Source organism: Bidens hawaiensis, unplaced genomic scaffold (assembly GCF_021521415.1).
Source record: "Bidens hawaiensis isolate Kalapana, Puna unplaced genomic scaffold, B.hawaiensis_p1.1 tig00035213_1, whole genome shotgun sequence".
Taxonomy (NCBI): domain Eukaryota; kingdom Viridiplantae; phylum Streptophyta; class Magnoliopsida; order Asterales; family Asteraceae; genus Bidens; species Bidens hawaiensis.
In genome coordinates this window covers 7435-27458 of record NW_027505360.1, presented here as the reverse complement: position 1 = coordinate 27458, position 20024 = coordinate 7435, and the positions used below count along the sequence as shown (strand labels likewise).

The window sequence follows — 20024 nt, the reverse complement described above, 5'->3', positions numbered from 1 at the left end:
TTAGATCACTTGTAACAATTTGTAGTTAACATTGGCGACATATTGGTGGGATATTGGTGATATATCGGTTATCAGTCGCCAAGCAAAACATCAATCAGAATATTGGTGCCGATATTATCGGCAATATAGACCGATATTTTGGATGACTTGGTTGATGTGGACTCGGAGGAATTAAAATTTCATGGCTTACGATTAGATCATCTTTCAAATATTGACACTTTTGAGTTTTGACATTACTATTAATATTGTAATATGTTTACGTTTTTATACATGTATATGTATAAATTCTGCATGAATTAAACATCTTGAGATATTTTATTCAACCTGTCACATATTTTTTTTCAGATTTAGTTCTACTGCCAAATGTTACAATGTATTTTATTCAACCTATCAAGCATAATGTTTTTAATCACCATTCACAAACGTATACCAGTTAATACTAAATCAATCAAGTATCATAAAATGATCAACTTAGGAGGCTGGAAGATGTTAATAATAATATCTCAGATGTAGCAGTGACTAATGTTTAAATAATAACAGAAACATAACCATCACCACTGTGGATGAAGAATACAAGGCACAAAATAATAATAGCAACTCCCGGAATAAAGTGTTCATACTAAATACTATAAGTTTTAGCTTAAACAACTCCCGGAAGTTATAAGGTGATTGCAATCTTTCTTAACATCGTTTGCGTGACCTATGAGTTTTCCATTGCTTGAGAAGATATTCAACACCTTCTTTCAACGTCGCTTGTCTTTTCTCCTTGCTGTTCCAAAGTTCTGGGATTGGATATCTGCCACTCGGGTTGTACTCATTTAGTTCACTCAAAGCTCTTACAACAGAATCATACACATCTTTCTCGCATTCACTTTTCAAGCTTGCAAGCTTCTTATCTTCTTCATCCAAGATCTCCTGCACAATCATATTTCATTTTCCCATACAAACTTTAATCCAACTAACACACTTTATAAAATTTGACAAATGATAGGTATATAAATTAATACCTTGATTTGCCCTTCAACAGTGATGACTTTAAAGGGATGCCAGCTAGGACCCCCGAGATGATCCTCCCACAAATCTTGCAACTTTGTGGCATTTTCAGATGCCTCTTTATTATTAGAACAGTGTCTCTTAGCAGCAGCAATAAAAGGTTTTGCATCAAGCTGCCCCATACTCTTGACAAAAATATGTGCACGCGCTGTAGTTTTACTCAAACCCTGTTGTTCAAAATTCAAACAACCGAGGATAAAACAGTAAAGTCAAATAACTTTAATCAGTTTAGATGAATGACTTGATTAAAACTCACATTAATTAGCTCTTTACTAGCATCCACTAATTCATCATTGCTCTTTCGTTCTTTAACTATCAATGCTTGATTAAGCTCTTCCAAACACTCAAGTTCCTCTTCTTTTTCTTTCAGATCATTTTTAATTGATTCCATTTTATTCTTTGCTTCCTTATCTTGTTCAATCACGTGTTTCATCACTTCAAAGGATCCATTCATTTGCTTGATCTCTAGCTCCAGCCGTTGCTTTTCATCAAGCTTCTTTTCAAGCTCGATAATTTTTTGATGAAGCTTTTCTTTTTCTCTCTGTCGTGTTTTTATTAAATCAAATACAACTATAAAAAATTAATATGAAAACACATGATTCAATCTGAAAGTTTGTTAACAAACCTTCCGTTCCTCAGCTAGCTTCAACACTCTTTCATCTGCTTTTTTCTGCTCAAGAATTGCCATTTCATTCTGCCCAAAAAAAAACATTTCATTGCTTTAATAATAATAATAATAATCTAGCATGTAAAACAAAATCAAGTACCATTCTCTTCTCATTATCAAGCTTCCGTTTCTCATCGTCATTTTTAACTTCGCGTGCTCTAAGTTTCTTTTCACGATCTTCCAGCAACCATTTGGACCGTTCATGCTCAGCTGTAATCACTTTAAGCTGCTCATTGGCCTTCTTTTGCATCATCTCCATATCTAATCAAGAGCAAAATAATAATAATATAATAATAATAATATAATAATAATAATGATAAATTAATATCAATGAAACATACAATTGAGGTTTAACAAATAATCTTGAAAATAGTACCTCTATTAAAGTTCTCTGTCATCTCTTCTTTCTGTTTCACAACACTCTTCAATTCACTATCTGTATTGCTTATTTCAACATTTATTTCTTCACTTCTTTTGTCTTGTCCATCTATTATAGCTTTCAATCCCATAAATAGTTTTAATTCTATTACTTCTTGTTTTTGAATGTCAGCCACCGTTTTCAAATTGCCGTTCTTTTTAAGATAACTTCCAACAAGACCAAAGGAATTATAATCTTTATCTGTTGCAATCCAAGCATACAACTTATCATCTTTGCCGTTAATTTCCCTACTAAACCAGTCTTCCCTCCCATGTTTGTTTACCTCAAAATCCTTCATAAACATCAAAACACGACACAAACCATCCCATGTACTCCCAAATCCAACCACCGCAAGCCCCGTGTGACCCTTATAGTTCCACAGAGTATGCACTTTCTCCGGCTTGTAACCCTTTCCTGTCCAATCCTCTTTCAGCTTACTACCACTGTCACCCACATACTTACCGTTCTTATATTCAACATGAATGTTAGCAACCACTGCCATCCAAGGCCAAACATATACGTCTTCTTTGGCATTTTGCTTTTGAGTTGTATCTAGCAAACTTTTACTTGTTGAATCGAAACTCTTGAGTATAACTTTAGTATCAAAGTCCTTCTCTAAATACTCAACTAATCCCATATGTTTGGCCTTTTCTATAAAGGCGGCACCTTTCGATTCTCGCACAATCCTATTCGCATGCCTAAGGAGGTCATTGTAACAGTAGTCTCTACTATTAGGACAGAAGGGACATTTTAAAATGTTTTCTGAATGCCTAATTTTGAAACAACCGCACCTTAGTTCCTTTAGATACTTGCGTTTATAATCTCTGTCAATTGCATCTCTCCTTGACTGGCACATCCTACACCTATCTTACAAACTGCATTATATCAATCACACAAACTAAGCAATATGAAATCAGTTCTATCAAGAAACATGTAGGCACAAAAAGCTTGATTTCAACATATATATAAACTAGTTTGATCAGTCATATAACAAAACTATCATCACTAGAAGAACAATATCTATTCTATTTTATAATACATCTGACGACAAACAATATCTATTCTATTTTATAATACATATGACGACAAAAAGGTAAATTTACATAATTTTAATAGTTTAAGTAATAACTACTTTTAAGAGCATTTTCAATCTCCATCTCCATCTCTATAATTACATTAAAAACACAATCTTTTCTCTCTCAATTTTAATTATATACTTTTTTATACTTATATCATTACATTTTCTCTCTCTTTCACTCACAGTCACTTTCAAAAACATTAAAAAATTATAGAGGTGAACAGTATGTTTCTCTAAATTTAACTATGAATAGTAACATTTTCTCTCTCCTCATCTCACAACCACTTTTAACCATCTCTAAAAAATAGAGAATCCCCTCAGAAAATTTGGAGAATGGAATGAGAATGCTCTAAAACATATACTTTAAAGCTAAATCTTTTTAGCAAGTGCAAGTTCCCCGTCTTTTTTAAACGTCAATCAATTGTGTACGCGTCACTTTTTAACCAAACAAATTACACCCTAATAACAAGAGATTAACATCAACAATAGCAAACATTTAACCATGAAAATGGAAAGAGCAATGAAACTTAATAAAAACAAGTAGGTGAGTGAACCTTCATGTAGATCTCATAATAAATAGTGTTATTAGTTAATCAAGTTGGAGTTACAATTTCTTATGTAATAAAGTATATTTTTAAGATGAGATAAAATAACAAAAGCGCAATACAACTAAAAACCCTAGGTTACAAAATTTGAGGTTTTAGGTTACAAACTGGAGGTACAATTCTACATGAAATTAAACTCACCGCGATAAGCGATATTCGATTTTTAGCGCATTAACTGCATATTACCATCTACAACGAGTTTGATCGGTACTTTGATCTTAACAGGCAATTAATTAATTAAGTAATCTTGTTTCAGTAGCAGCAGTTCATATTAACTTAAATGAAAACGAGTTCCTAAACCTTTAGTTATGTATGCAGCATCTAATGTTATATAGTAATATATGAATATATAGTTGATGAAATTGTAGTAGCAAATTTCATAATTATCTAATAAACAAATCGACAAAAGTAACCCTAGATTTTAATTGTTAGGTTTTTGCTCTAGTAAGAACGTCAACTATGCCGGAAATGGTCGAGCAAACTTGTCGGAGAAAACAGGTGGCAAATAAGTAAAATAGCACAAACACAAAACATAGATTAGATTTGTATACCTTGAAGTAAAACTCAAAGACAAAGTATAAACCCTAGCTAGGTTAGGTTAGGGTTTTTGAACCAGCAACGATCGTCAGCAATGCCGGAAACTGTGGATGGAAATGGGAGCAAAATCGCCGGAGAAAATGACGTACAAAATGGTCGAAATGATTTCTACAACGGAAGCAATGAGAGCATGCTGTTTATGCTATTTCTGGTACTGTTGCTGACGTTGAATTTTATTTTTATAATTTGGATTAAACGTTGTATTAATTAATCACAAAATTTATAGTAGTGTGAAAAAATCTGAATTGATTTATGTATATTCTAAACCAGTTTTAAACTTCGAAATTAAAAAATATTCAAAATTACTACACATGATGTAAAATTAATAAATATATTAATTAATGCTAATACTATTTATTACTCTTTTTATTAATGATAACTAATTATTAATAGTTAATAAAAGAAAAATAAATAAAGATATATTAGTCCTGTTAATAAATAAAAGTAAATAATATTGAATTAATGCTAATTAATTAATATTATTAGTCTTTTTATAATAGTAATTAATTTTTAATAGTTAATGATCGATATTCTTATACAAATAATATTAATTATTAGTATTTTTTATATAAATTAAAAGTAAAAACATCTAATACAATAAATAAAATAAATTAAATGTGACTCAATGGTAGAACACTCATTTTACTAGCTGTGAGAGGCAATGGTTCAAAACTCACTATCACCAATATATATGGAAGATATGAGAGATGATCCTGGCTTGCTAGGGTTTGAGTCCTGACATCACCCGTTTTACCGGCTCCTCGCTGTCGTGTCGTTTGGCGGGCGTGGGGGTCGGGTTTCATCTATGGAATCCCTCAATAGGTGGACCGCTAGGGGCTCAGTCCGTCCGGATTTGTGGCCGGATCGGGCTACCTAGGGCCAATGGGGCCGCATAGGAGTATCCGGCGTTACTTAGTTGGTCATTTCAAAAAAATAAAAAATAAAAATACAATAAATATAAAAAAAATGAAAATTTTAAAAGCATGAGTTGTCAAACAATTAAAGGTCAAATCAGGCAGATACGTTCACACTTGCCATTTTAAATGGCGATGTCCTGACAATACTTGTCATTTCAAATGACAGTTGTCTGTTAAAAATACATTTTGACTTATTGGGGACTTTAGGTATCGTGAACCGCCAATCAAAGTGGCAGATCAGTTTGAAATGGCGGATCACATCAAAAAAGTACCGCATCCGTCATTTCAAATAGCGAAACAGCGACTAGTTTTCCAACTCACATGACAGAAACTGACATCCCCTGTATGAGTAATCAGAGATCCGTCATTTGAAATGACGGATCACCTAGAAATCATTACCATCATTTCTCTTTCCTATAAACTATTTCAACCTTTTAAAAATATCCTATTTTGAAAAAGAAAATCACGTCATTTGTAGCTTTATTTATAAGTTCGCCAATTTGTAAGGACGCCTTTTAAAAGTTTTAATAAGAGAGTTCTAACAACGTCAATTACAACAAAATTGATGTAGTTTTGAAAGTGAACAATGTCTCAAGAAACTCATGATAATCAAAGATAGATAAACGAGCTAAATGTTTAAAGAACAAAGTTCTTATATATTATTACTCAATCAAAAACTAAACTAGACAATAAAACCTAACACCCAATTTATAGTAAAAGAAAAAGAAATGGACTTTGAAATGGCATGAACATAAAATAATAAAAGATAAAGCATAATAAACAAAAGATTTCACATGCTTCTGCATTATACTCACCTTGGAAAAAACTCATCCTTGATTTTTGCCTTAAAATCAAAACCACCTTGAGCGAAAGGAACATCAACCTGACTTTATTATTATTATTATTATTATTATTATTATTATTATTATTATTATTATTATCACAACCCGAATAAACAATTCGACTTCACGGTTCATCTCGCCTGACTTTGAAAGTATACCTCTCGGGTCAAAGAGAGCACCGAACTATTCCTTGTTCACTATCGAACTGACCCGCTCAGATAGCCCACCACTAAAGACATATCCAAAAAAGAGTTGTAAACCATAGACCTTGTTGCATTTTTGTCACACCCCAACCAAAGGCGGCGGAACATGCCGGGGTGCAACGGATTGCCAAAACACAAGACACTATTAAAGTGACAATATTTTAATTAACTCATTTATTTCATAAAATCATAAAGAGTCACACAACTTGTTCATACAATAACCGAATTCAAACATAGCAAATAATATATATTTCGTTTTACTAATATCCTAATAGTCTTGATAACGTTTTCTCCCAATCCTCGAGTCAACTGTAGTCAAACCTGTACATTGCATAAAATAAAGTTTATCAACACAAAGGTTGGCGAGCAATTTCATAGTTTTTGAATAATATGTATATAATAAAAAATGCCACAATCTTGTATACAAAACAGTAAATAATAGCAACAATTTGGATAATATGAGATCGCTAACACATTAGCGACACCTGCCATAAGAGAATACCAGATGGTTCAGGATTTTTATAGTTATTGTTAATAAGAATACATTAATGGCACCTTTCTATAAGGGGCTGCCATATAGACTAGGATTTATAGTTATTGTTAATAAGAATACATTAACGACACCTTGCTATAAGGGGATGCCAAATAGACTAGGTTTTAATAGATCAACCAACCAAAAGTGGTAAACACATAAGCATATAAGCATGTAAGCATAGAACACCAAATCGAGAATTTATTTAAGTAAAGTATACGATAAAGTTTGTGGTTTAAGACTCAAGTATAAAACATTTAGTTTGAATAAGTATGCAATATCACCCCCAAAACGAAATATGAAAAACGGGGTATGAAAGTACTCACCTTTCAAGTAATAAACTTAATCGGTAAAAAGACGAGTAACCGGAAAGATGTAGTTTAACGAGCAAGGTCTAAACGAAAGAAAACGTCGTGTATTAGGAAGGGTTGTTTTGGGAAGGCTTTAAAATAAAAGACAAGAAATGTAAACAATCAAAGTTTAAGGTTTAAAATGAAACTATTTAAGAAATTATAATAATAGCCCTTTAAAAACGTAAGTTTGCTTGAAACCGGGTTAAAGTATCTAACCTTAATATTTACTCAACCTATGTTAAGTAATAAGGTGGGCAAAAATGCAAGAATACAAGTCCTTTTATAAAATAGATACTAAAACGGGTTTTAACGAGTGTTTCGGGTTGTTGGTTCGGGCCTTGATAATTGGTTAAACCCAAAGTCAACTTTCCAAAATAACATATATTATGAGATAACTCAATAAAATCTAAGAAGACTTAACCAAGTATGTACGTAGTTCTATTGTTTTAGAACTAACAACGTCCGTTAAGCGAGTGTTCGGTTTTGTCGGTCCAACATTGTTATAAGATCAAGTTGGATTCAACATTCCAAGTACTTTAAGAAAAAAATTAAAATCATTATGTAACCTTTTGTAAAGAAATATAAAAGTCTTGATAGCTAAAAACACACTTGTGAGTCTTAAGCGAGTGAAAATCGGTTTAGTTTGGTTTGGTTTTGGTTCGGTTTCCATCTCACGATAAGTTCATAGATGGTTTCCATATGCCCAAATATCAAAGAACTTGTATAATAATTTATAAATGATGATACTTAAGTTTTACATCAAAAAAGTTAACAATAAAGTCTTTAACCGAAAGTTCGGTTTTTGGTTCGGATCTAGGTTCGGGTTAAGACCGAGGTTAAATTCTACAAACCCATAATCATAGAACTTATAAAAATGATTTTATAAACTTAGATCTAACATTAAACATGTTTAAACAACTATTTAACAAAAACTAGTAAACAAAGTTCGGTTTACGGTCTAAAGCTATTTAAGGTTAAACCGAGGCTAGACTCTTAGAACACGAAACCATGGAACTTGTAAATATGATAAACAAACTAAAATGAGCAGAATTTAGTCATGGTTAGTATGTATAAACAAGTTATATAGTTATATATATATATATATATATATCAAGAACACGAAGTCCTCCATGTAGCTTTACCTTATGAGGCCTGAAGCTTAACCAACCGAGGTCGGATAATTAACTACCAAAGGTAACAAGGGAAATATATTATATATATGTTGTGCCATAAGATTCAAGTATTAATAAGACTATATAAGCTAATTAGAATGAAAGATTTAACTCAGTTTGACAGGAAGTCAAACCTTCAAGAACACTAAAATAACAACCTTGAAATCTTTGAATTTGAGAGAGAATTTGGAGTATGAGCAGGTGTAAAATGAAGGAGATGGTCATGTATATATAGGGTAAGTTGAAATGGTCAAGCATAAAGAGTCTTGCATGAAAATGGGTTGGTTTAAGTCACATGTTTGCATAAAAACAACAAAAAATCAAGTTTTGGTGCAGACTGCCTTTAGCGCGGCGCTAAGGTCTCTGCCCTTGACCTTAGCGCGACGCTAAGGTCACCTGGTGGAAATTTTGAACTTTCAAAATTGACAGTTTTTGCCCCCGGAATTGGTTTTAAGCGTTTTAAGGCCATTTTAAGGATCGAAAATGATGTTTTCAAGACCCAACAAATGTAAATATTGTAACATAATATCCATCATTTTGATTATATAGAAGGTTTCAGTTTACAAAACGGGTCGGTTTACATAATAAAACAAATACATGACCCGAAATTGACGAATGTCACAATTTTTGCTTAACGATCAAGACAACCCTGAACTGAACTGAACTGGGAAACCGGTGTATGTTGGTCGTTGAGAGACGACTCATGACTTGGACCATAACCATTTTTAAACTCCTTATTTTCTCCTGTGATGTTGTTTCGATCTGGCTTACTAAACAACCCATAAACGTTGCTTATTAATTCATGTGAACCGGACTGTTCATGATAATCAAAGACAAATAAACGACCAAATGTTCAAAGAACAATGTCTACATATTCTAATAAAGTAAAATAATTGGGGACACATGTCACTTGTAGATTCATTCTTAGCCAAATTTTCCCTCTCAGACTAATTCTTTATATTTAATAAAAACTTAATTATGTTAGTGTGATTAAACATATCAATCCATTATTTAATTAAATAACTAATTACCTAAATTGTTGAGATTTAAAGGGTCATACTAAACGTATCACACTCCATTGCTAACCATACGCCCCCTTGAACTTTCATTTCCCTTTAACATTTGTAATTGACATGCTAGTCTCTCATATTTTATTTTATGATTCTCTCATAGTATCAAATAAAAAACTATTAAGTTTTTATTTTTGTTTTACAATTTTTTTTATATTTTTGTTATTGATTTTATTATTTTATTTCCTTAAGATCTTATTAAAAGTTTGTTTATTTTTTACATTATTAAAAAGTTTTGTATGTTTTCTCTGCTATTTTTTTATTTTTTATTTTAAATAAAATGTATTCAACACAATTTGATTTTTTTTAGGTTTGAACACATGAGATTAATGTTACCTGAGAAAACAGCAAAATTTGCTTATCAAGTTGTATGTTATTTAACTCTTTTATTTATAAAAAAATAATATGCTTTTTAAACGAATGTAAACTATCTCTTGATTAAAAAAAATGCTCTCCAAAAAGATTAAAACAAGTACATAAAAAAACATATTTTTTAAAACAAGAAAAACAACATTTTTTAGATAAGAAACAATTTTTTTTCTAAGTAAGAAAAAATATGTTTTTTTTAAAAGCTTTTAAATATACAAAAAAAGGTGAATAGAAAAAAAATTGTTAAATAAAAAATAGAAAAAATGCTTTTATAAAATTAATAATATAATAAAAGATAACAAAATGACAAAAGAAACAACAAAAAGGTCTAAATCGTATTAATGTAAAACTTGAAGGGGGTATATGTTTAGTAAAAATAGATGGGAGGGAGTACGTTTAGAAGCATCCGATTTAAAATATGCATGTATTTATGTCAGTATAATAAAATTATTTATATCTTTAATGAAAATCATATCTATTTTTTTTTATTGTTAAATCAATTTATGCCCACTTTGGTGTGGGAGATGAAAGTGATAAAAAATAATAAACGATATTATAGGTCTTAGAAGGTAAAAAACAAGAAGAATTATGAATGAATAGCAATTTTATTCTTACATATTCATTCAATCTCAATGGATCTATGAAGTTTTCTCTTTCAAATTTGTGATACAAAAATACGACGTTCTCTTTTATGTAGTTTATAATGAAACATCTTATCATCATTTGTTAGAATTCGTAATTCTATTAAAAAATGTAATTACAACTTATAAAATCACTAAGTGCAATCTTTTTCGTGATTACGTACGAAGAAATTGCATAAGAACGCACCACGTGTTCGCATGAATATTCCATCAGAAAATATCATTTGAACTTACTAAACTATTTAATTTGATAATATATAGGATTTTTTTAATTTAATCATTTAAATTTTATAGTTTACTTGTATTTTTTTTTGAGCTTTTCGTGTATCACGCGGGTTCTAAAGCTAGTCTTTTATATTAGAACTCAATCAAAAACTAAACTATACAATAAGCCCTAACATCCAATCTATAGTAAAAGAAAAGGAGATAAACTTGAAAACGAGATAAACATAAAATAATAAAAGATAAAGTATAATAAAAATGATACATGCTCCTTCATCATCATCATAGTAGTAGTTGTAGTGGTAGTGGTAGTGGTAGTGGTAGTAATAGTAGTCGTAGTCGTAGTGGTAGTGGTAGTAGTAGCGGTCGTCGTAGCGGTCGTGATAGTGGTCGTGGTAGTGGTTAGCATTTATATAGTTTCATTATCGATAAAAAAAAGAACAAAACAAAAAACTAACTGAATAAAGACAAATGATATTTATTTGAAGATCTTACAATTTGAATTATCATAGATGTTACAAATTAAATTTTTCAATGCTTTATTTTCCCCATTGTCTCAAAGAAATCTAATAAGCTATAAAAGATATTCGTTTAAATGAATATCAGACAATAAGTGAGGGGCATAATGAGTACCTTCAAATCACAAGTATGAAATCAGGTAAAAAACATGTATTAGAAAATCTACCCACCAAAATTATTGGAATTGAATCTAATACGGTCATAAACAAGAAGTTTATGGACCAAGAAAACTTTATGATTTTGCATGACCAGTAAGGCCATCCGTTTCAATAATTATGCGAAAAATTATAGAAGATTCATGTGGGCACTCTTTAAAGAACTAAAGTGTTCTCCAAACTAAGGGCATTACATGTGTTGCATGCTGATGGTCGGTTAATTTGTATATGTTTTAGTTCGTTTATTGTTTAGTTTTAACTGTTTATTCTAGAACTATCGATACTTCATATGTGTATTATTGGATTTTAGGTCACAGGCGTTAAAGTACTCAATATGGACCTGTTGTGACACGGAATGAAGACCCGTGATGTCCAGCATGCAAAACGATGATTATTATTGAAGATCGCTGGTAACGAGACCCATCGCGGTACGCGATAGGCTTGCTGAGGACCCATCGCGTACCGCGATGGGTGATTAAGTGACGTTTGACTTTCTGGCAATCGCGATTGCCAGTGACGAGACCCCATCGCATACCGCGATGGAGGGTGCAGACGGGAAAATTAGGTTTAAATGATATTTTTCATCATAAACAACCCTAACTCTGTTTTGACGAAGAGAAGGCGATTCCAGCAGCTCCAAGAGGTGATTTCCACCACCATAGCTTGTGCCAAGACCTTCCGCATGATCCATGTCATCCATATCGAAGATTTGATGATGTCAAGGCTCGGCTAATCTCCTAGAATCGCACCCGAGATGTATAGTTTGTAATCTTTACAGTTTTTCTCATGTGATTAAGAACACTTGTGTATAATTATTGATGATTGATATATGATTATTGATGTTTGGTATTTCTGTGTGTTCGGTCGATTTAGGTTTACGTTGGTCCGAACGATCTGTTACCAGTTGCTAAATAATTACTCATATAACTGTTTGGTTAGATTGAATACGATAAAACATACAATTGCCCTTAACTGAGTCACACTGGCAAGGACTGTTTGATAACCAGTGTCGTGTGTAAAGTAATTGTTGGTGTCTAAGGTTTTGTTTGACTGATCAGTTTTTAGTTAATCGTTAATAATTAATCTGTTAGGTTGCATGAGATAACTGTTGGTTGTTTACTTGAATTCCCGGGTGTGATTTGCTTTGTTAATTAGTTACAAATCGTTTACTTGTTCGTTGCTTAGTTCTCTAAATTTACTTAAATTGCTTGTGTGATAAGCACTAAACACTAGTTACTTCATAATATTAAATATGTACACGAATTGCATTGACCACATACTCCTTGTGATACGATACCTTACTTGCTCTAACTATTTAGAATAATTAGATTTTTAATTGACTCAAACGATGGTCATTACATGCTCAAAAATGAAGTTAATTACTCGCCATCAACTATTAAGGTGGGGAGTGAATCCTTACTTTCTTGGAAAGAATACACGGGGATATATGTGGGCCTATACACCCTCCTAGTGGACCATATAGATATTTTATGCTGCTAATTGATGCATCAACAAGATGGTCACATGTGTGCTTATTATCAAGCCGTGATATGGCATTTTTACGACTACTTACCCAATTGATAAGGCTAAGAGCACATTTCCCAGATCACCCCATTAAGAAAATTCGATAAGATAATGCTTGTGAATTTGCATCCCAATTATTTAACGATTATTCCACGTCTATTAGGATAAGAGTAGCACCCTGTACCTCATTTACATACGCAAAATGGGCTTGCCGAATCGCTTATCAAGTGACTTTAAATGGTTGCAAGATCGATTATTATGAAATCAAAATTGGGGGCATGCGATTTTACAAGTAGTAACACTAATTCGCATCAGACCAACGAGTTATCAAACTTCATCCCCATTAAAATTGGTTTTTGGTCAGGAATCAAATAATTCCTGATTTTTGGTTGTGTCGTATATGTTCCAATCGCTCCACCATAACGTACAAATATGGGACCTCAAAGGAGGCTAGGAGTATATGTTGGGTATAAATCACCATTTATCATTAAGTATTTAGAGCCATCAACGGCGATTTATTTACGGCTCGTTTTGGTGATTGTCATTTTGATGAATCAACCTTCCCAACATTATAGGGAGATCAAATGTAACTAGAAAATAATATAATTTGGAATGAATTAACTTATCTTTATTTAATTGTAGCGGACTAACAAAAGCACCATATATTTTGGGCAAAAAAGTGAAAGAGTTGTTCTATAAGATGGTGGGCAGTACGGATCGTGCCGACGATATGATATCGGGAAGATGGTACGAAACTCGTAAATTTTTCGAACTTTTTACAAATATACATAACAGAAAAATTAGTCGAATGCGACCGAGTAGGAGCGATCTTCAAGTTTACAAATTCACATGCGACGAATGGAAAACCAAAGTGTTCAACAAGTACGGAACGGTAAAAACGTGGGACGATAATGACTTGTGGAAAATACACAAGTCGTGCTCGAAATGGTCAAGTTAATTACATCGGACATTGATAGTGGCTCAATGCCAAAGCGTACGAAAACTACTTCGTCTGGTGCATATGTCTCATCTAGTAGCTCAGATGCTCATGTAGGGATCGACCTGAGCGTGTCCGGGCAAGAAGATCAACCACAAGTCCTACGCCAACCACCCGGAAGGGGTCGGGGAAAAAGATTAACCACAAGTACCATGGTCGATCCGGGAATTTGTCAAAGGCGTACACAAAATATCGAATGGCATCGAGGTGGCGGCCAGGGCGAAAGTTTCAAAAGAAATGGTTTAGGAAGTTAGACTTTCTTACGAAGGACTTTAGCAACCTCGACCCCATGTGCCGAGAGGTATTCAAACAAGAACAAGCGCTTGTTCTTGAGTAAATCAAAGCAGATCAAGAACGAAGTTAAAGAGCAGGAGGCGAAGGAGATCGGGAATAAATTTGTATTTTTATTCTTAAATTTGTAAATTTTTTAATATTTTTAGGATGTTAAAAATTATTTAGTTATTTTTATGTTAATAGGATGTTTAATGTTTTTTTATTATATAAATTAGTTTTTAGTTATATTATTATGTCATATTAAAAAAAATCAGATAATTCGCTGAAGCCACTGTTCGCCTGGACCACAACAGGCTCAGAAGTAACAGTGGCTTTTGCGAGCATCCAGTCAGCACTGCATGGAACAATATTATTGGATGAATTCGAAGCTCAGCTTCAGCAACAACACACAGTCTAACAATCTCTCTCTCTCTCTCTCTCTCTCTCTCATCCACATGTTCATTGTCACATCATTTCTTGAAAATATGAGTATTGATGCCTATTGAGTATTGATGCTTATCTAAAATATGCCTAGAGTCATTGAAGCCTATTGAGTATTGATGCAAAATTGATGAACAAAAAGCATAAATTCATTGCAGCCCATTGATGCATAATTGATTAACCAAATGCCTAAATCCATTGCAGCCCTTACATTTCAACTAATATCATTTTCACGATGAGAAAAAAAATAGACAGAAATTTTCATAAGTGTAAAGTAAACAAATTAAGTGGTACAAGAAATTTAATAGCATGTGAATTGCTTTGCTTACTTTACGCTTATGTCGGTTGTTAATTCATTAAAATTCATAAGCGTAAAGTTCTTTCAAGTCCTACATAATATTTCAAGTCCCCTAGAGTGCTTGGAAGATTCACTTAAGCAAATCAAGCACCATATTATAAGCATAATCAATCATGTATAGCAACTAAAAATAGCAAATCAAACAGTAGAGAAACCGACCATTATTTGAGAGGAACGTCCTTAGCCTGTTAAAATCTTTATAAGCCTTCCATTTTGGGCCTTTTGATTAACCAATTTTTCATCATCATCCATACCTACAGCTAATGTTTTGAGAACAAAATTATGCATTAAAAAAAAACTTCAAGAATACATAATAAAGCAAAAGAATTAGAGAGTAACAACCTGTGAAATGAAATAATCTTGATAAATTAATAGATACTATAATACGATTTAAGGCTCAGTACGTTTAACAATCATGAAAACACGGTTACAAAAACATGGCTGCAAGATAGGTTGCAAATGGATTACCCAGTTTCCATCCTACGTATATGCAAAGCCAAGTTTAAACCCGATTTTTAGTCATGGTAACATGTATTCATCAAAGCCTTAAGTTCCGTCGCGTAAGTTTCGTAGATCGAAACCGGTAACAATCTGTATCAGAACTGTAGATTTAGCAGCAATCAGTTGCCCACACCAGAGCACTGCCACCACCATATAATCATCACATAGGGTTCGTAAATCGAATCCGGAAACAATTGGGCAACCGGCATCATAAACCCTATATTTAACAGCCATTACTTTCCAACACCAGAGCACTGCCATCACCACACGATCACCACCAGTGGTTCGTAAATCGAACCCGACAACAATCGGCGATGACAGCGGCAATCGGTGGAAAACCAAGAGGTATAAATCAAAGATTATGATGAGAAAACCAGAAAAGAAAGAAAAAATCTTGAAAAGGTATAGTAAGGAGCACTACCACCACTACACAATCGTCGCCAAGGGTTCACAGATCGAATCCGGCCGGCGGCGAGGGAGATGGCAACCGACATCATAAACCCTAGATTTGACAGTTTTGACTTCCAACACCGGAGCACCGCGGCCACCACACGAACGCCGCCTACGGTTCGTAAATCGAACTTGGTAACAATCGACAATGATGACGACTATAGGTAGAAAACCAAGATGCATGAATCAAATATGATGGTGACGGTGGATTGAAACCATAAGTAAAAGCTTCTTGGAAAAGCGGAGCACCACCCAAAACACACAATCAAAAGCCGTCAACACTAACGTTGCAAGAAGTTGTACCGCAGGCTTCAGAAACTGTCGGGTAGCATAGTAGCAAACTGGGAGTGCCACCGACCTTACAAATTAATATTTATATAATTATTCAATTATACCATCTAGAAATTTAATTTTTTTAATTGAAAATGAGTTATACCATCTAGAAATTTAATTTTTTTAATTGAAAATGAGTTATAGTCTTTCAACAACAAATGGCGCTAAGTGGTATAAAGATGATCTAAATAAATGCCACCACTTAGCACAATCATTGTTTTGTTTATTAGATTAAGGATTGTTATAAAATTTTGGAAGCCGTAGATTTTAGATTGTTTAATCTTGTAATCACAAAAATGTTGAATTGAAAATAACGCACACTAAGTTATGATCATATGTTAGACTATGGGTAATGGGACGCGAAGGAGGGGGGGTGATCCAGGTGGCTGCAAACGTGGCTCGCGCACATCATTACCACCCCTCATGCGAGCGGGGGGCGCGAAGGGAGGGGCGAGCCGGACCACGGGGGGTGGTTGGATAAAAAGAGCCGTTGGAGAGAGAGAGAGAGATAGAAAGCTGTTGTTTGGAGAGAGATAGATCCAGGTGGCTGTGCGGTGCCGTGTTTGGTGGCCGTCGGTTCCGATCGACTGGTCGTAACTTGTGAGAAGGTATGGTGGTGGTTTTTGGGTTGTGAAGGTAAGTGGTGGTTTCTGGCCGGAGGAAGAGATAGGGGTGGACGGTGGTGGTGGTTAGGAGAGGGAGAAAGAAGGGGTGGACGGTGGTGGTGGTTTGGAGAGGGAGGAGGAAGAGAGAGGTTTTTATTTTTATTTTGTATTTTTGTGTTAAAAAAAATCCAATCAAGCCCCGGATCACCTGGACCACTACACCCTGCGGCGCTTGGTTGAGGGGCTTAATCTTGTGCCACGTCAACGCCTACGTGTCGGGTTTTAATTGGATCACTTAGGGCTCAACCAAGCCCCATTACCCTTAGCCTTACATCAGCTGCGATACTCTCTTCCTTACATAGTTACATGTACCATTATGATGATCATGATGAAGCTTGCCGAGGAACTGAAAAAGTCAGATGAAAGAATGTTGAAGTTTGCGGAGGAACAAAAGGTTTATTAATCAACTTTTCTGATAAATCATGTGTTATTTTCATTAATCTTGTATTTAACATTTATTAAAAACATTGCAGAGAGAAAATAAAAAACTTCATCAGAAAATGTAACCATTGGAGCTAGAGATAATGCAACTAAAGGAAGCCTTTAAAGTGATGAAACACGTGACTGATGAACATCTTCAAACAAAAAAATAATTTGGAATCACTAAAATATATTCCAAGCAAAAGGAAGAGGAACTTGAGCGTTTGGAAGAGCTTAATCAAGCAAAAATTAGTGGAAGCTTTTAAAATGCTAATTTGTGTTAGTTTATATCCTTCCCAATCTTTTTTTACATAATTAGTTATGTTTTCCAAATTTATCAATGCCTCCTCGAATCATTTTATTCATGTAGATTGATCAAATATTAAAATGTATGCCTTTGAATATACCTTTTCAAACCTGTCTGTATGAACTTTGGAAAACAGGGCGTGGGGGGCTATACTGTTGTTGGTCGCTCGGATATTGGTGTCAAGATAATGGGAGAGCTTGATGAAAAGGCGTTTGTTGATGCTGTTAAGAGACGTTGCTCTAATAAAGAGGAAGCAAAGTATGCCATAAAGATTGGCAGATATCCTGTGCGGGAACTTTGGAACAACAGGGAGAGAAGACAGGCAACATTGAAAAAAGGCGTTAGCGTTTGTTCTCAGGAATTGAAGAATTGTAAAGTACTGTGGTGACTATTAAGTTAATTGAACTTAAAACTTTATTTATAATATTTTGTGCTTTGAGTTAATATTCTTCGTTGCTGATTTTAGTACTAACAAAAAGTGTTAGAAAAATAATAAAACAAACATGTTAGAGATCATTATTCACATCCTCTACCTATTTAGTGACTCTAAATATGCAAAGATCACAAGTCAACTTTGGACCGTTAGAGTGCTAAAATCAAGGATTTCTTTTTCTTTTTATTTCTATTTTCCTTTGTAAAAGAACAAGAGTTTTAAGTATTTAAGAGCTAGTTTTTCTTCTCTGTAGATATAATACAATTGATAAAAGTTTATTCAGATTTCCATTCTTTGACATGGTACGGTCTTAGGACCAACCTGCTCAAAAACGTTAGTCTACCTCTTTCTCAAATCCATCCAGCCCTGTCAAAATCAAAACCTCATGACAAAACAATCTCAGCCAACATCAAAATCCATCCTACCCTGTCAAAATCAAAACACCATGATCGAGAAAAATGGCAGCGATGAACTCACATTAGAATACCAAAACAGTCAACATCAAACCCCAAAACCAAACCCTAAAGGGCAAAACAATCACGTTGGAGGTGGAGCCCACCGACACGATCAACAACGTGAAGACGAAGACGCAGACGGACACTAGAAAAAGAAACCGAGGAGGGGCAAAAGCCCCCGCCGGCCTGGAAATAAGCGCCGTCGCTACCGAAAATCTGGAAATAAGCGCCGCCACAGTCGGAACTCTAGAAATAAGAGATTACCAAAGTGATACTAGAGGATTCGGAGGATTCGGAGGAATGGTATCATCAGCCGGAGATGGAGCCCTAAATCAACAGCATGATTGTGCCGCTCTCTCAGGTAACGGGTTAGAGAAACCCATCTCAAACCCCCTTATTTGTAGTTATAATTTTATAGACCCTATAATTTTGCAATTGTTAGAAGCCCCCTGAAGAACTTATTAGTTCTAAACCCCCTCTAAAATATCCAATATTTTAGACACATGCCATAATTTTAAAACTAGTAACACTAAAGCCCCCGAGGATTCTGTTTTTGACAAAAATAGCAAAAATAAAATTACGGGGGAAATCAATATGGCCGAAACATGTACAAAAATTAGTAAATCGTGGATATTTGATTGCGGTGCTACTGACACCATGACTTTCAATCCCTCCGACATAATTTCAAAATCTAAACCGAAAATTAATCATATTAAAACCGCTAATGGGGGGTGGTTCCGGTAAAAGGAGGAGGAACTATTGAAATATTGGCCACATTAAAACTTTCAAATTGCCTTTACGTTCCTTCCTTGTCACATAAATTATTATCCATTAGTCATGTGACAAAGGAATTAAATTGCACAGTTTTAATGCACCCGACCATCTGTATCTTACAAGATATCAGGACGGGAGCGATTATTGGGCGTGGTACTGAACACCATGGATTGTACTATGTGGAAGAAGTGACTCATCATGGTACTGTGATGTTAGCCCATGGAACAATAAATAGAGAAGCTTGATTATGGCACTGAAGATTAGGATATCCGTTGGTTATTTGCATATTTTATTTCCATAACTTTTTCCTATTAATGACAAATTAAATTGTGAAACTTGTACCTTAGCCAAAAGTCATAGACACACTTTTAAACCGACCAACACAAGAGTCAATTCCTCGTTTTCACTTATCCATTCTGACGTATGGGGTCTAGCAAAAATTATGGGAGGACAAAATTTTCGTTACTTTGTTCTATTCGTTGATGATTGCACTCGTATGACATGGATTTATTTTTTAAAACAAAAATCTGAAGTTTTTGATAAATTTACTATGTTTTATAGCATGATACAAACCCAATTTAAAACGAATATCCAAGTTCTTCGGTCTGATAATGAGGGAGAATTCGTAAACTATTTTATGAAACAATTTTGCCAAACAAAAGGAATTATCCACCAAACAT

General features: G+C 33.9%; 1 protein-coding gene across 1 annotated transcript; it reads right to left on the bottom strand.

Annotated features, from left to right (window-relative positions):
• Positions 1-509: 509 nt before the first annotated feature.
• LOC143612681 (protein INVOLVED IN DE NOVO 2-like) lies at positions 510-2994 on the bottom strand. The gene is made up of 6 exons (XM_077086606.1): positions 2097-2994; positions 1821-1981; positions 1679-1747; positions 1310-1594; positions 1008-1220; positions 510-915 (listed from the first exon to the last, which is right to left on the bottom strand). The coding sequence occupies exons 1-6, from the start codon at positions 2992-2994 to the stop codon at positions 682-684; spliced, it is 1860 nt and encodes a 619-aa protein (XP_076942721.1). The 3' UTR covers positions 510-681.
• Positions 2995-20024: the final 17030 nt, after the last annotated feature.

Excerpts from the sequence above, each read along its gene's own strand:
- LOC143612681 (XM_077086606.1), bottom strand. The coding sequence starts at position 2,994 with ATGTGCCAGTCAAGGAGAGATGCAATTGACAGAGATTATAAACGCAAG. Across the intron at positions 1,748-1,820 it reads TTGATAATGAGAAGAGAATG|AATGAAATGGCAATTCTTGA; the intron begins GTACTTGATTTT and ends TTTTTTGGGCAG. Across the intron at positions 1,595-1,678 it reads AGCTAGCTGAGGAACGGAAG|AGAGAAAAAGAAAAGCTTCA; the intron begins GTTTGTTAACAA and ends AAAACACGACAG.